We start from the raw sequence: 12886 nt of genomic DNA, 5'->3' as shown, positions 1-12886 counted from the left end.
CTAGGGGCTCGGCTTTATACACCTGTGGCCATGGAAGTGACTGGAACAGCTGAATTAGGAGCACCTAATGATTTGGATGGTTGAGGGAATACTTTTGGCGATATAGTGTATCAGAACAAATGGCCACACTGCATTTTATTAACCACCATCTGTTTATGAATATAGTTCAGTTTGGTTAGACATGGATATGATAAAATATGTAAAATGACAAAAAGTAAAATACATCAAGCATCTTACATTTGTCCTCATGAGGACAAAAATATACTATCATACTAAAACAAAAAACTGTGAACGTTCAAATCTGCCACAGTATGTTTACAGTGATACTGTGTGACCATCAACGCTAATGTGTCTAATATTAAATTTAATATTGCTGTGATAAATGCGGTCTGTACATGTACTGTGTATTGTTACTCATTACAGAGAGTATTAAACTCTATTTAACTCACTAAATTCAGAGGAAAAGAGAGATGAGATGAGAATGATGGGACTTTTTATAATGTTGGTCATGATTAAGAATTTAGAGCTTATTACATTGTGTAGAAAATAACAATCTTATAAAACAAAAGAACTGAGCTATAAGCAATGCAAATACTGATGACATGCAACTGCACAGTAAATTAAAGTTCCTCAGAAGAGACAGAGGGGCATATTGATGGTACAGCTGTAGATTTTCATGCACAAACACTGATTTAAAATCATTACACTCTTAACTTTTACTAGCTAATACACTCAGATATTATAATGAAAGGCCCCAAGCAGAGTTCAGAATATTTGATTATTCCTAAACAGAGTGAGAATTGGAAAAGTACAGTAATAAAAAATGAGAAAAAGTGACTCTTCTCACTGCATCAGTATAAAACACTAACAGAGCGTTTGTTACTGAAAGATATACAGATATTAAAGATGATTCTGACAGTCTAAATGTGTTCAGATCCTCGTCTGTCTGCACTCCTTAAAACCCAACCAGGAGTTTCTGGAAATGCTTACTTTCTGTCCTGCGACAGCAGCAGCAGCAGTTTTCTTCACAGACCTACAAGAGAAAAGCACCTAATGACTTTTATATTTTAGTGTTTTTGACAGGTGGTAGGTGATTATTTATTAATTAAAGTAATTTTGTATTAAACAGTAACATAAACTAATGAAACTAATCATGACTGTTGCCTAAACAGGCTGATGAAGGAAACATGGTCTGAAAGTATGATGTACAATGAGATGTACTAGGTGCTGAGATGTTTTGAAGAACATTAAAGTACATGAGGTCATTCATACCTTCACTGTGGTAGTTGAAATGTTTCATCTCAATTTGGGAATAAGTCACATCATTTGGTCTCCTCACTGCTTCATCTGATACAGAAATAATTCAGATTATATCAAAGACAGTTAAAGAGAAAATATATCTGTTACTGTAGAGATGCAGTTCTTACCGTTTCCTCTGTAGCTGTTTGTAGTCATAATCTCAGCGTAAGTGTCATCACTGGGCTGAGCTGCAGAATCACCTGGAACAGAAGCAAGTATTAATGAACAAGAGGAAATTTAGTTGCATTCCTGTTAAATATGAAATCAATAATCCATAAATGTGATCACTGCTTATTACAGAGTGAATGAGATCTTTTACTGAAACAGTGTAACTGCTATAAAAACTAAATGCTTGTGATTATGTTAGTCATGCAAACTGTGCAGCCTGCAGTGGTGGGTTTCCTGAGAGAGACGCCCCCAGACCCTGACAGACTCTGGCTTTGGTTGGTGTTCTGCTGATTTCCAGTAGAGGGAGACAGAGATACATCTTTGAAAACGAGATTCAAACTGTACTTCTATATCAGCGCCAGTACAAACAGCACAGCTCACAGAAATCTGTCTTTACTCAGCTGCATAAACTCATACAGGACAGAGGAAGTGTGTCTTCAAACCTTTGCTCTTCTTGTAGCAGCAAATCAGGCCCAGTATGATGATGAGGAGCAAGATTAGACTCAGTCCCACTGACACTCCGACTATTACTTCTACTTTTACACCAGTAGATCCAGAACCTGAAGCTGCAGAAGAAACAATGAATTATTACAGTTTGTGATCTATAGAGTTAAAAAATGAATCAAATAACATGAAACTGTTCTCACCTCTGACTGAGAGCCAGCTCTGTGGTGACTCTCCTCTCTCTGGGTGTTTACAGTGGTAGAGACCTTCATCTGACTTTGAGACAGTACAGATGATCATCTCTCCTGTCGTCTGGGTCTGGAGCAGTGATCCATCTTTATAGAAATCAGCTGTGAGGTTTGAGGGCTTTGTGGAGCGAAATAAACAGCGGAGAGTCAGAGAATCTCCCTCAGTCACAGGATGGACAGGAATGTCCAGAATCACATCACCATCTGTAGGAGAGAGAAAGTGATACAGAGTGAAGTAACAACTTCTTAGATTTACATTTGAACTAGAAACTGCACTTTAGAGTTCGAGATCAGGTTGGTAATTCACTAAGAATCAAAAGGAAACACTAAAGTCCTGTTTTGATAAGAAACAATAAAAATAATCAACTCTGATGGGACACAATGTAACTACTTAGGTATTTAATTAAGAGTTCATTAGTAATTATTACGTAATTGTAACATTATTAATTTACAATAAGTACAATAAGTAAACCCATCACTAGTAACAATAATACACAAGATTATTTATAGAATTTACAATTATTTTGGGCTGACAGTTGCTTTAAAATATAAACAAAAGCAGCTAACAGGTAAAATATAATACAGACACACAAAAGTGAAACATTTAAAAAATAAAATAAATACATTTTGAGAGCTGTGGCACTAAATGATGTACAATACACAAATAAAAATGATCTTAAATCACTTCAGTTACTGCTTAATAAAGCAGTGATGAGCAGCCAGTTAATGATCAGCTATAGGTTTGTTAAGATGTAATAAGGGCTTTATAACATCCTCCTATACTGAAGTGTTAATCTAGTATGGAAGTATTTATATTTTTAACAATTAATTCATTAAATATCTTTTAAATAATTCTGTATTGAACCTGTTATTGGTAAGAGTAACAGAGACTGACTGTGCACTGTGATGTTGAGAGGATCACTTCCTCCTCCAGACTCAGACTGACACCAGTAAACTCCAGTGAGGGATGTGTGGAGGGAGCTGATGCTGCATGTAGATCCTGTAAGTGATGAACAATCTGACACCTCCCCACTGTGTGTGTATTGCCTCACTCTCCATCCAGTAGAGTCACTCTGTCCCTCACAGCTCAGTGAGAGAGAGCCAGCACTAAAGTGTTGAGTTCTGCTGGGACTGATGATCAGAGAGGCTGGAGGAGATGAACCTGAACATCCACACAAGATACACATGGAGCATGATGCTGGATATGTTCTTAAGTGTAAGTATATATATAAATATTCACTTCTATATTTCCTCACCAGTGATCCACAGTGTCTGTGCAGTGCTGTACTGTGTCTGATAGGCTGGTTCTCCTCTCTCTGCTCTGCACACATAAACTCCTGTGTGATTTACAGCAGCAGGACTGAGAGTGTAGGAGCCTCCAGCTTCTCTTCTGCTGTCTGACAGGAGCTCTACATGATACAGAACTTTGCCATGAACGTCTCTTATTTGTTCTAAGCCTTGTCTGTAGAGAGCAGCTCTGTACCAGCTGAATGTCCAGCCTGTAGAGGAGCCTGTAACCTCACAACTTAGAGTCACTGACTCTCCTTCAGTCAGCCAGCTCTGTGGAGACACACTCAATACTGCCTGAGCTACATCTGATAGAGAGAACATGGAGAATATCATAGACTACATCAAGTTTCTACACAGTGATGAGATCATTACATACAATAGAATTAATGAGAATATTAAAACAAACTCACAGACTCACCAGACACAGTCAGGGTAACAGCATCACTGATCTCTGAGCTCTGAAAGTCATGTGTTCTGTCTCCTCTGCAGGTGTATTTACCACCGTTAGACTCTGTAACAGAGCTGACTGTGAACTCCTGTGTTCTTCTGTTTGAGGACAGACGGTCATCTTTATACCAGCGGTAAGTCCACTCAGTGTCTCCTCCTGCCTGCATGTCACATCTCAGAGTGACCGTCTCTCCTTTAAACACCTGCTTATCAGGCTTTATGGACACCACAGCTTTAGTGCTGTCTGTAAGTAAATCACAGTTCAACACTGTTATTAAAATGAGAGCCGAAGTTTTGAGATTAAAAGATGAATTTTGCTCATCATTTAATACACAGTACTGTGCAAAGGTCAGAGATCATGCTTTACTTCTTTATTAAGTTTGATCTGTTGTAAGTGGATAAAGTATTTTAGTCATAATAACTTTGTGCTCAACACAAAATACAAAGAGGCAAATCTACTGTGTGAAACTTTGACCAAATAACCAGTTATCATACATTTTCTGGCTGTTCCTCCTATTAAAGTTCATAATGAACAGACATTTTGGGGCCATTAAAAATGCTCCTGGGGGACCATGCCCCCCCACACCAGGCTTAGCCCCCCCCCCATCCATAGACGTCTAGTGAAGTTCCTGCTGAGGGGGTTGCATGATAAATTAAATTTGTTTGAACTTCTTGTTTTTATGAAGCTTTTAAACAAAAATAATCCACCAACCCAAATCTGCACTGATCCTCCACAAAAACTGCAAACTTTCTTCTTTTTTGTTCATGTGCTTTTCTCAGTAACAGCTTTTTGACTCTTACACACTTTCAGACATTAAGGAAGGATGTCTAGAAACATTTGTACAGATCTGAAGCAAAGAACCCTCAGCACTATAAAATATCACTGAGTGAAAATCTCCTACTCACCAGTAACATTTACCCAGAGTGCATCACTGTAGTGTGTGTAGTAGACTGGGTTTCCTCTGCCAGCTCTGCACCAGTACTGACCTCCATCAGAGAGTCTAACTGAGCTGATGGTGTAGACGTTGGTGATGGTCTCCTTCTCAGAGCTCTGTGTGTGTTTGGACCAGTAAAACGTCCATCCAGCAGACTGATGGAGTTTACAGTACAGAGTCACTGTGTTTCCTGTCAGTGCAGTTCCTTCAGGGTTTGAGGTGATTGTAGGTTTGACTTTTACTGCTGATGAAGAACAAAGTTCAGCTGATAGAATTTAGACTTTCAGCTTCATGTTATTTAGAGATGGAACTTTCACGTTGGTTTAATGTTTAAGGTAAAACAGATAGTTGTGTTACTCATGATGAGACACATGAGAATAAACGTCTCCATCAAGACTGAAATGTTTCTAATGTAATAAATTTATCATCATAATTTGGAAAATGTAATTTATTAAGGTCATCCACACATGGTACCTTCACACCTCTGTTTCAGTCATCATTAGAGAGGAAACAGTGTGAAGATCAAAAGAAAAGTGTTATTAGGCCAAGAAATTATGGAAAAGTGTAACTGAGGAACAGATAATGCCTGACAAACACAAATGTGTCCTAATGATCTGGATGTTGGTGTCGTTTTTATATCATTCATGAAGCTGGAAAGGTTTTGGCTTAAACACTGTGGGAGATTCACTCACAGCTCAGTGTTAAAACCAATAACAGACAGAATTATGATCTAGATTACTGTATTTGCTAAAAATCACTTTAATATGACGTTTGAGGACAAAGACGGTTATAAAGCAATATGAAGGTCAGTTAACTAACTGGACAGATTGTGATAACTCGGCTGCTGACAGTTATTAATTAAACAGGACTGTTCAGTGCTCACATTCATCATTAAAATATTGTGTGTAAAGATAAATATTAAAGCACACTAACAGGCCATTCTTTGTACTGCTTCTTTAAAGACCCCTGAAAGACCTCCTGTAAAAATAACTGCTGAACTACTGAAATTTCTAGTCTGTTACAAAGCAGCCTGAGCTTAAAGTTTGATGGACATAGAAACAATAATAAAGGAGATGAGACTTTTGCAGTTGGTTAATTAGTGCAGACCATGAGAAGATCTTTTATCATGATTTTCTAAATGATCTGTAACTGTCAAGTGAAAAGCTAGAAAACTCAGGAACGTGTGGACGTTTCTGTTTTTTCCAGTGCAGAAAAATGACCAACTTGTAGAACTACTTTATTTCTGTTTTATGATTTTGACTGGAGACTAAATAATGAAGGGTGGTCTCTGACTTTGGCACAGCACTGTACATGAACTCATTAAGGCTTCTGAGAAACTTTATATAATAAAGAGAAAATTGCTGACATGTTTAGTTCAGGATGATGTTTTTATAGTTGCAAAGCACGTCTACACTTTAAACTCTTAATGATAGAAATACAGTGAGAAAGGTGCCACACTCACCTGATACAGTCAGTGTAACAGCTGCACTGGTGTGTGTGTAGATTCGGCCTGTTGACTGTGTTCCCTTACAGGTATAATCACCTGCATGAGTCTGATCAACATTAGAGATTTCATATTTCTTCCTTTGAGCATCTCTGAGAAGATTATTATTCTTATACCATTCATAATTCCAGTCATCTCCACTTTCTATTCCACATGTCAGAGTGACTCTCTCTCTGATGAACACATGACCAGCTGGCTGGACGTTCACTGTAGCGTTTGGTCTCTCTGTTCAAAGATGATAAATACTTTTAAAACTTACCCACTCTCTCTGAACATGCATGACAGTATTCACTCTCTGTTAGTTTACAGAGAAAAATCCAATTACTCCCATCATCTGAAGTTGCCAGTGTCCATTAGATGAGCTACATTAATTAATACACTGGGCTGGATGTACAAAGTTTTTTGTGCTGGACTCAAGCAAGTAACATAACATGTACATTCACCACATGTTATGAATGAAACTAGCAGTTGAGCCTAAACACACAGCATTTGGGCAGAAGATAAAACAAGATGTAAGTCTCCTTCATTCATATGTATTTGAGGGAGAGTCACGCATGACCTAAGAAGATTGTGCCACAAAATAGGTGGAGATGTTGGCAGTACAGCTGATGACATATTACACTTGATTTGAAAAACTTGCTGCAGCCAGTTTTACATAGATTTTTTTCCAACTTTTAAAACCAGACATAGATTTGGGTTAAAGTCTCAGAGAACATGTAGCTAAGAGCAGGTGCAGGACATTCTGAAAGCCCTCTCCTGCTGCTTCTTTCCATTTTAATAAAAACAATTTATGTAGTGCGGCTTTACTGAGAGAAATAAAGTGTGAAATCCAATTGAAAAAGGTTGATTGTTATTTATGGTGGGATGGATGAGATTCGTCCAGAAATGCTTAAGGCTCTGGATATTGTGGGGCTCTCATGGCTAACACGCCTCTGCAATATTGCATAGACCTCGGGAACAGTACCCTTGGACTGTCAGACTGGGGTGGTGGTCCCTATTTTTAAAAGGGGGGACCGGAGGGTGTGTGCCAATTATCAGGGTATCACACTGTTCAGCCGCCCTGGGAAAGTCTATGCAAAGGTGCTGGAAAGGAGACTCCGACCGATAGTTGAACCTCAGATTGAGGAGGAACAATGTGGATTCCGTCCCGGCCGTGGAGCAATGGACCAGCTTTTCATCCTCTCTCAGATTGTTGAGGGGGCATGGGAGTTTGCCAACCCAGTCTACATGTGTTTTGTGGACTTGGAGAAGGCTTATGACCGTGTTCCTCGAGATATCTTGTGGGATGTCCTTCGGGAGTATGAGGTGCTGTACCCCAGTAATGCGGTCACTGTACCGGACTATAGTGGTGAAGAGGGAGTTGAGCCAAAAGGCGATCTACATCCCAACCCTCACCTATGGTCATGAGCTGTGGGTAATGACCGAAAGAACGAGATCGCGAATACAAGTGGCGGAAATGAGCTTTCTTCATCGGGTGGCGGGCTACACGCTATGCGATAGAGTGAGGAGCTCGGTCATCCGGAAGGAGCTCAGAGTAGAGACGCTACTCCTCCGCATTGAGAGGAGCCAGCTGAGGTGGTTCGGGCGTCTGATCCGGATGCCGCCTGGACGCCTCCCGGTAGGGGTGTTCCAGGCACGGCCTACCGGGACAAGACCCCAGGGTCGCCCTAGGACCCGCTGGAGGGATTATGTCTCCAAGTTGGCCTGGGAGCGGCTTGGGGTCCCCGGGAATGAGCTGGAGGAAGTTGCGAGGGACAGGGTCATCTGGGATTCTCTGCTCTCCCAACTGCAACCGCGACCCTGTCTGGACTAGCGGTCAATGATGATGATGATGATGATGATGAAGATTGTTATTTAATTTTTCACATCATAGTCAGAATATTAGGACAATAGAAATTAAATGTCAAAAGAATTTAACTTTTCCAAATAAAAATTTCCAACCATCAAACATAGAAATGCAAATATAAATACACCTGATTTTTACTATTATTGTTTTTTTCATTATTTATTATTCATATGTTTGTTCATTTATTATTATTCATATTCCTATTTTAATTATGATTTTTCGACTATTATTTTAGTCATGTAATAAAATGTTTGTTTACTTTTTCATCTTATCCTCCTTTTATTTTATTTAGATTTAACTTTTACGCTTTTTAGCTACGTTTTAATTTTTAATATTTTCTACTGTGAGTGGTGTGGTGGGTAGCGCTGTCACCTCACAGCGAGGAGGGCCTGGGTTCGATTCCTCTGCTGGGTGACTGGGGTCCTCTCTGTGTGGAGTTTGCATGTTCTCCCCATGCTAAATCGCCCCTGGGTGTGAGTGACTGTCTGTGTCTGTCTGTCTGTCTGTCTGCCCTGTGATGGACTGGTGACCTGTCCAGGGTGCATCCTGCCTTCCGCCCGATGACTGCTGGGATAGGCTCCAGCACCCCCCCGCGACCTTGACGGAGAAGCGGCTTAGAAAATGGATGGATGGATTTTCTACTGCATTTTATGTATTTGTATTATTAATGTTTAATTTTTTATATTTACTTGATTTGAGTAAATTTTTATTAAATTTGCTTTTTGAGGTTAAATAAAGGTTGATTGATTGATTGATTGATTGATTGATTGATTGATTGATTGATTGGTCGATTGAAGTTTTGCCATTAAAATTGATTTATCTCTTAAATGACAGTGATCACTCACATGGGAAATGCAGTTGAGTTCATGCTGTAAATACAGAATTTAATGGCTTTTGCTTTTTGCATTTGAAACAGTCCAAAATTTTCTACCACACATTTCACTGTTAATGGATGCCACACTCACCTGATGCAGTCAGTGTAGCAGCTTCACTGGGGCGTGTGAATGTTTGGCTTGTCTTTTGTCTTCCTTTACAGGTATAATCACCTGCATGAGTCTGATCAACATTAGAGATTTCATATTTCTTCCTTTGAGCATCTCTGAGAAGATTATTATTCTTATACCATTCATAATTCCAGTCATCTCCACTTTCTATTCCACATGTCAGAGTGACTCTCTCTCTGATGAACACATGACCAGCTGGCTGGACGTTCACTGTAGCTTTTGGTTTCTCTGTTCAAAGTCAACAAATGTTTAAGCGTCATTCTACTGAACTGATTCAGTGCTGAAAATCCAATTTTGACCTGGACTTTAGACTAAAATTCTTTTGCTTTAAGTGAAATTATACTTTAATTATATTTTCTTTATCAGAACAAAGAATTTCAGGCTGTTTTATCAGTGACAAAATGTTTATGACAGTATTGTAGATTTGCTTAAAATGTAAAGTGTGTAACAAATAAAATTGATTATTATTATTATCATTATTGAAATTCTACCAAATCTTTGCTGTAGTGACAATTTTAACCAATTCTAAGCATCAGACAGAAATGCTAGCTGGTACATGACTATCAAACATATCTTCTGAATCAACCACAAAGGTAATTAAAAACTTATTTGAAGAAAATGTGTGTTTCAGTAATGACAGTTCTTAATGTTAAACACTGATTTCAGGCTTTGGGACACATTTTCTAGGGATATTCTAGGGATATGCTAGGCATGGATTGTTTATAACGAACACCAAGTTCAAACACAAGGATGTTCATAAGTGTACGTTATACCAGAGCTCCTTGACTCAAAGGTCAGTGATTGTCTTTGTTATTTCATCTGACTTGGGACCAATGTTCTGGAAGCTCAGGTGAAGAGAGGTGCTGAGCTGTCAACCGATTACCATCTGGTGGTGAGTCAGATCAGATGGCAGGGAAGACCACATAGGCCCAAGCAAATAGTGAGGGTGTGCTGTGAATGACTGGCAGAGGCTCCTATTCGGAATGATCTGGGAGAGCTTTTCTCATGTTCCAGAAGAGGTAGGGGACATGGAGTCTGAACTGAACCTCTTCAAATCCACCATCATGGAAGCCGCCAGGCATCGCTGCAACCAAAAGCTTGCTGGTGCCTGTCAGACCACCTTAGGAAACAGGTTGACCTGTGGATCAGCACCTCCAAATCCAAGTCCATGGTCTAAGCACCCCAGATGGAGCAGTTTAAGTATCTCTGGGTTTTATACGTCAGTGATGGGAAGAGAAATTGTGAGATCAACCACAGGCTGGGACAGGCAGCAGCAGTAAAGTGGTCACTGTACTGGACTGCAGTGGTGAAGAGGGAGGTGAGCCAAAATGCAAAGCTCTCTGTTTACCAGTCAGCCTACATCCCAACCCTCACCTATGAGCTGTGGGTAATGACCAAAAAAATGAGATCACAAATACAAACGGCAGACATTAGCTTTCTTTGCAGGGTGGTGGGCTACACTTTGCTTGATAGGGTCAGAAGCTCAGTCATCCAGGAGGAGTTTAGAGTAGAGCCGCTACTCCTCCAAACTGAGAGGAGTCAGTTGTGGTGGTGCAGGCACCTGATCAGGATGCCGCCTGGATGCCTCCCCGTGGGGGTTTACCAGGCATGGCCTACTGGGACAAGACTGTTGGACAAGAGTATATCTCAGAGTTTGTGGGGGACGGGGTCGTCTGCGATTCTCTGTTATACTAACTACATTTTAAAATCATGTCATTTGGCTACAAGGAAAAAAGAAAACAGGACATACCTACTACTGTAATCTTGACAAGATCACTGAATGGTGTATAACTGTGTCCGCTGTGTGCTGCACATCTGAACTCTGCTCCACCTTCTTTAGGCAGTGTTTCAGTGATCGTGGTCAGACCATGTTGTAAAATATCAGAGTTTTTCTCCCATATAATCCTCCATCCAGTAGACTGTGGCAGCTCACAGCTCAGAGTAACTGTGTCTGGGCTCTGAGGCTCCACCCTCAGTTTGGGTTTTTCTGTTGATGTGAAATGATGAAGTCAGCAGAGCTGCTTTAGTCTTTATAATATAAGAAGTAGTTTATCATCCTGATCACATGATTTGAGACTAATGAGTTTAATGTTTCCAGGTTCTATGAATGTTCTGTGAATGAATGTTTCTGTTCAGACTGAATCCTTTTATGTCTTTGATCTATTATGCATTGACAACTTTAGCTTCAATTAGAAATTGCCTTTGTTTTGAATGTAAACGTTTCTCTTATCACTCGTTCTTTTGCTATTTGTCTATGTTTGTCTACAGGGCCCTAACCAGGATTGAGATTTAGTGAGGTTCATACTGAAGATATGTGATCTACTTCACACACTGAGTAAACCACACTGTCAGATATGTGCAGAACAGAAGGGCTGTTTTCACAACTTCACTACTGCTTTATGTACCTTTCTCATTAGTTTGTTTCCTTTCAGTCTTTCATAAACCGCTTTTACTCATTCATAGTAACTTTTGATGTGTCAGGTTTTAGTTGGAATGAGTCTGAGCTGATTTTATATAGCTTATGTTAACCTGCCGTAGTGTCTGGTGGGTGCAGTAAATCTAGGAAGCATTTCCACAAAGTAGAAACATCACAGAGCTGCTTCTACATCATAACTGAAGCTACATGAATAAAAAAGCTAAAAAAAAGTACCAACATCAAGACCTGATCAAGAACTGCATGCAGGTGTACATGAGAGCTAATGAACTTATACAGTAGATCTTCATGTAATGATTCACCTTGAGTTTGTCCACAGTGGATGAGCACAACCAGCACTAAAGTAGAAGAGAAACAGTGAACATGCTGCGTTATGGTGAAGTATAAACTGCTATTACACACACACACACACACACACACACACGCAAAGACACACACACACACACACACACACAAACAGACACACATGCACACATACACACGCACACACACACACACATGCACACACACACACACACGCAAAGACACACACACACACACTAAACTCTCATTTTTTACCTTAAACTGGGCATGAATGATGCTCAACTTAACGCTGGGCAAAATATAACACAGTGTCTTATGTAGTGATACAGACTCTGCAGTCTGCTGAGACAGTGAAGAACAGTGAAGAACTTAAAGCTGTCAGACACCACCTAAAGACTGGTGTCAGCGCTACAAAACACAAGTACACCACACAAATTGTAGTCTTCTTTGATGGCAGCTCAGATTCCCAAGACATATGGCACAGAATCCAAGAAATCCCTTTAAGAACAAAGTCAGTAAGTCAGTGACCACAGAAACCTCCCTCCCTGCTGACCTGAAGACTTTCTACTCCTGTTCTATCACTGCTTGGGCTCGGCTAACCACCATGCCCTGCCCACTCCACAGAGCCAGCACACTAGCTATAGATAAGGTGAGGAGAGCACAGATGAGGGTCTCAACTTGGAAGGCAGTAGGCCCAAATAGTATTCCATGTCTGGTCCTGAAAGTGTGTGCCAGCCAGCTGACACCTTTTTCCCTGGTACAGTGCAACATTCCTGCCCACTTTAAAGCCACAAACATCATCCTGCTCCCAAAGAAGCACATCACCTCTTGCATGAATGACTACAGTGAACAAACTTTGGACGATACTAAACCCTGATTCCAAAAAAGTTTAGACATTGTGCAAAATGTAAATAACAACAGAAAGCAATGATGTACAAATCACTTAAACCCTGTATTTAATCAG

General features: G+C 40.1%; 1 protein-coding gene across 1 annotated transcript in view; it reads right to left on the bottom strand.

Moving 5' to 3' along the window:
* Positions 1-817: 817 nt before the first annotated feature.
* Positions 818-12886, bottom strand: part of LOC108417636 (Fc receptor-like protein 5) — a 70492-nt gene continuing 58423 nt past the window's right edge. The window contains exons 5-15 of the mRNA XM_037536013.1: positions 12505-12560; positions 6294-6405; positions 4803-5072; positions 3868-4140; positions 3416-3754; positions 3055-3321; positions 2106-2363; positions 1911-2033; positions 1428-1499; positions 1273-1347; positions 818-1033 (exon numbers count right to left, since the gene is read on the bottom strand). Of these exons, the coding sequence (XP_037391910.1) occupies positions 1026-1033; positions 1273-1347; positions 1428-1499; positions 1911-2033; positions 2106-2363; positions 3055-3321; positions 3416-3754; positions 3868-4140; positions 4803-5072; positions 6294-6405; positions 12505-12560 (1853 nt within the window). The 3' untranslated portion in view covers positions 818-1025. The remainder of the gene's footprint in view (positions 1034-1272; positions 1348-1427; positions 1500-1910; positions 2034-2105; positions 2364-3054; positions 3322-3415; positions 3755-3867; positions 4141-4802; positions 5073-6293; positions 6406-12504; positions 12561-12886) is intronic.

This window comes from Pygocentrus nattereri, chromosome 29, assembly GCF_015220715.1.
Source record: "Pygocentrus nattereri isolate fPygNat1 chromosome 29, fPygNat1.pri, whole genome shotgun sequence".
NCBI classification, from domain to species: domain Eukaryota; kingdom Metazoa; phylum Chordata; class Actinopteri; order Characiformes; family Serrasalmidae; genus Pygocentrus; species Pygocentrus nattereri.
The sequence above is the reverse complement of the archived record's forward strand: the minus strand, read 5'-3'. Positions and strand labels throughout refer to the sequence as shown.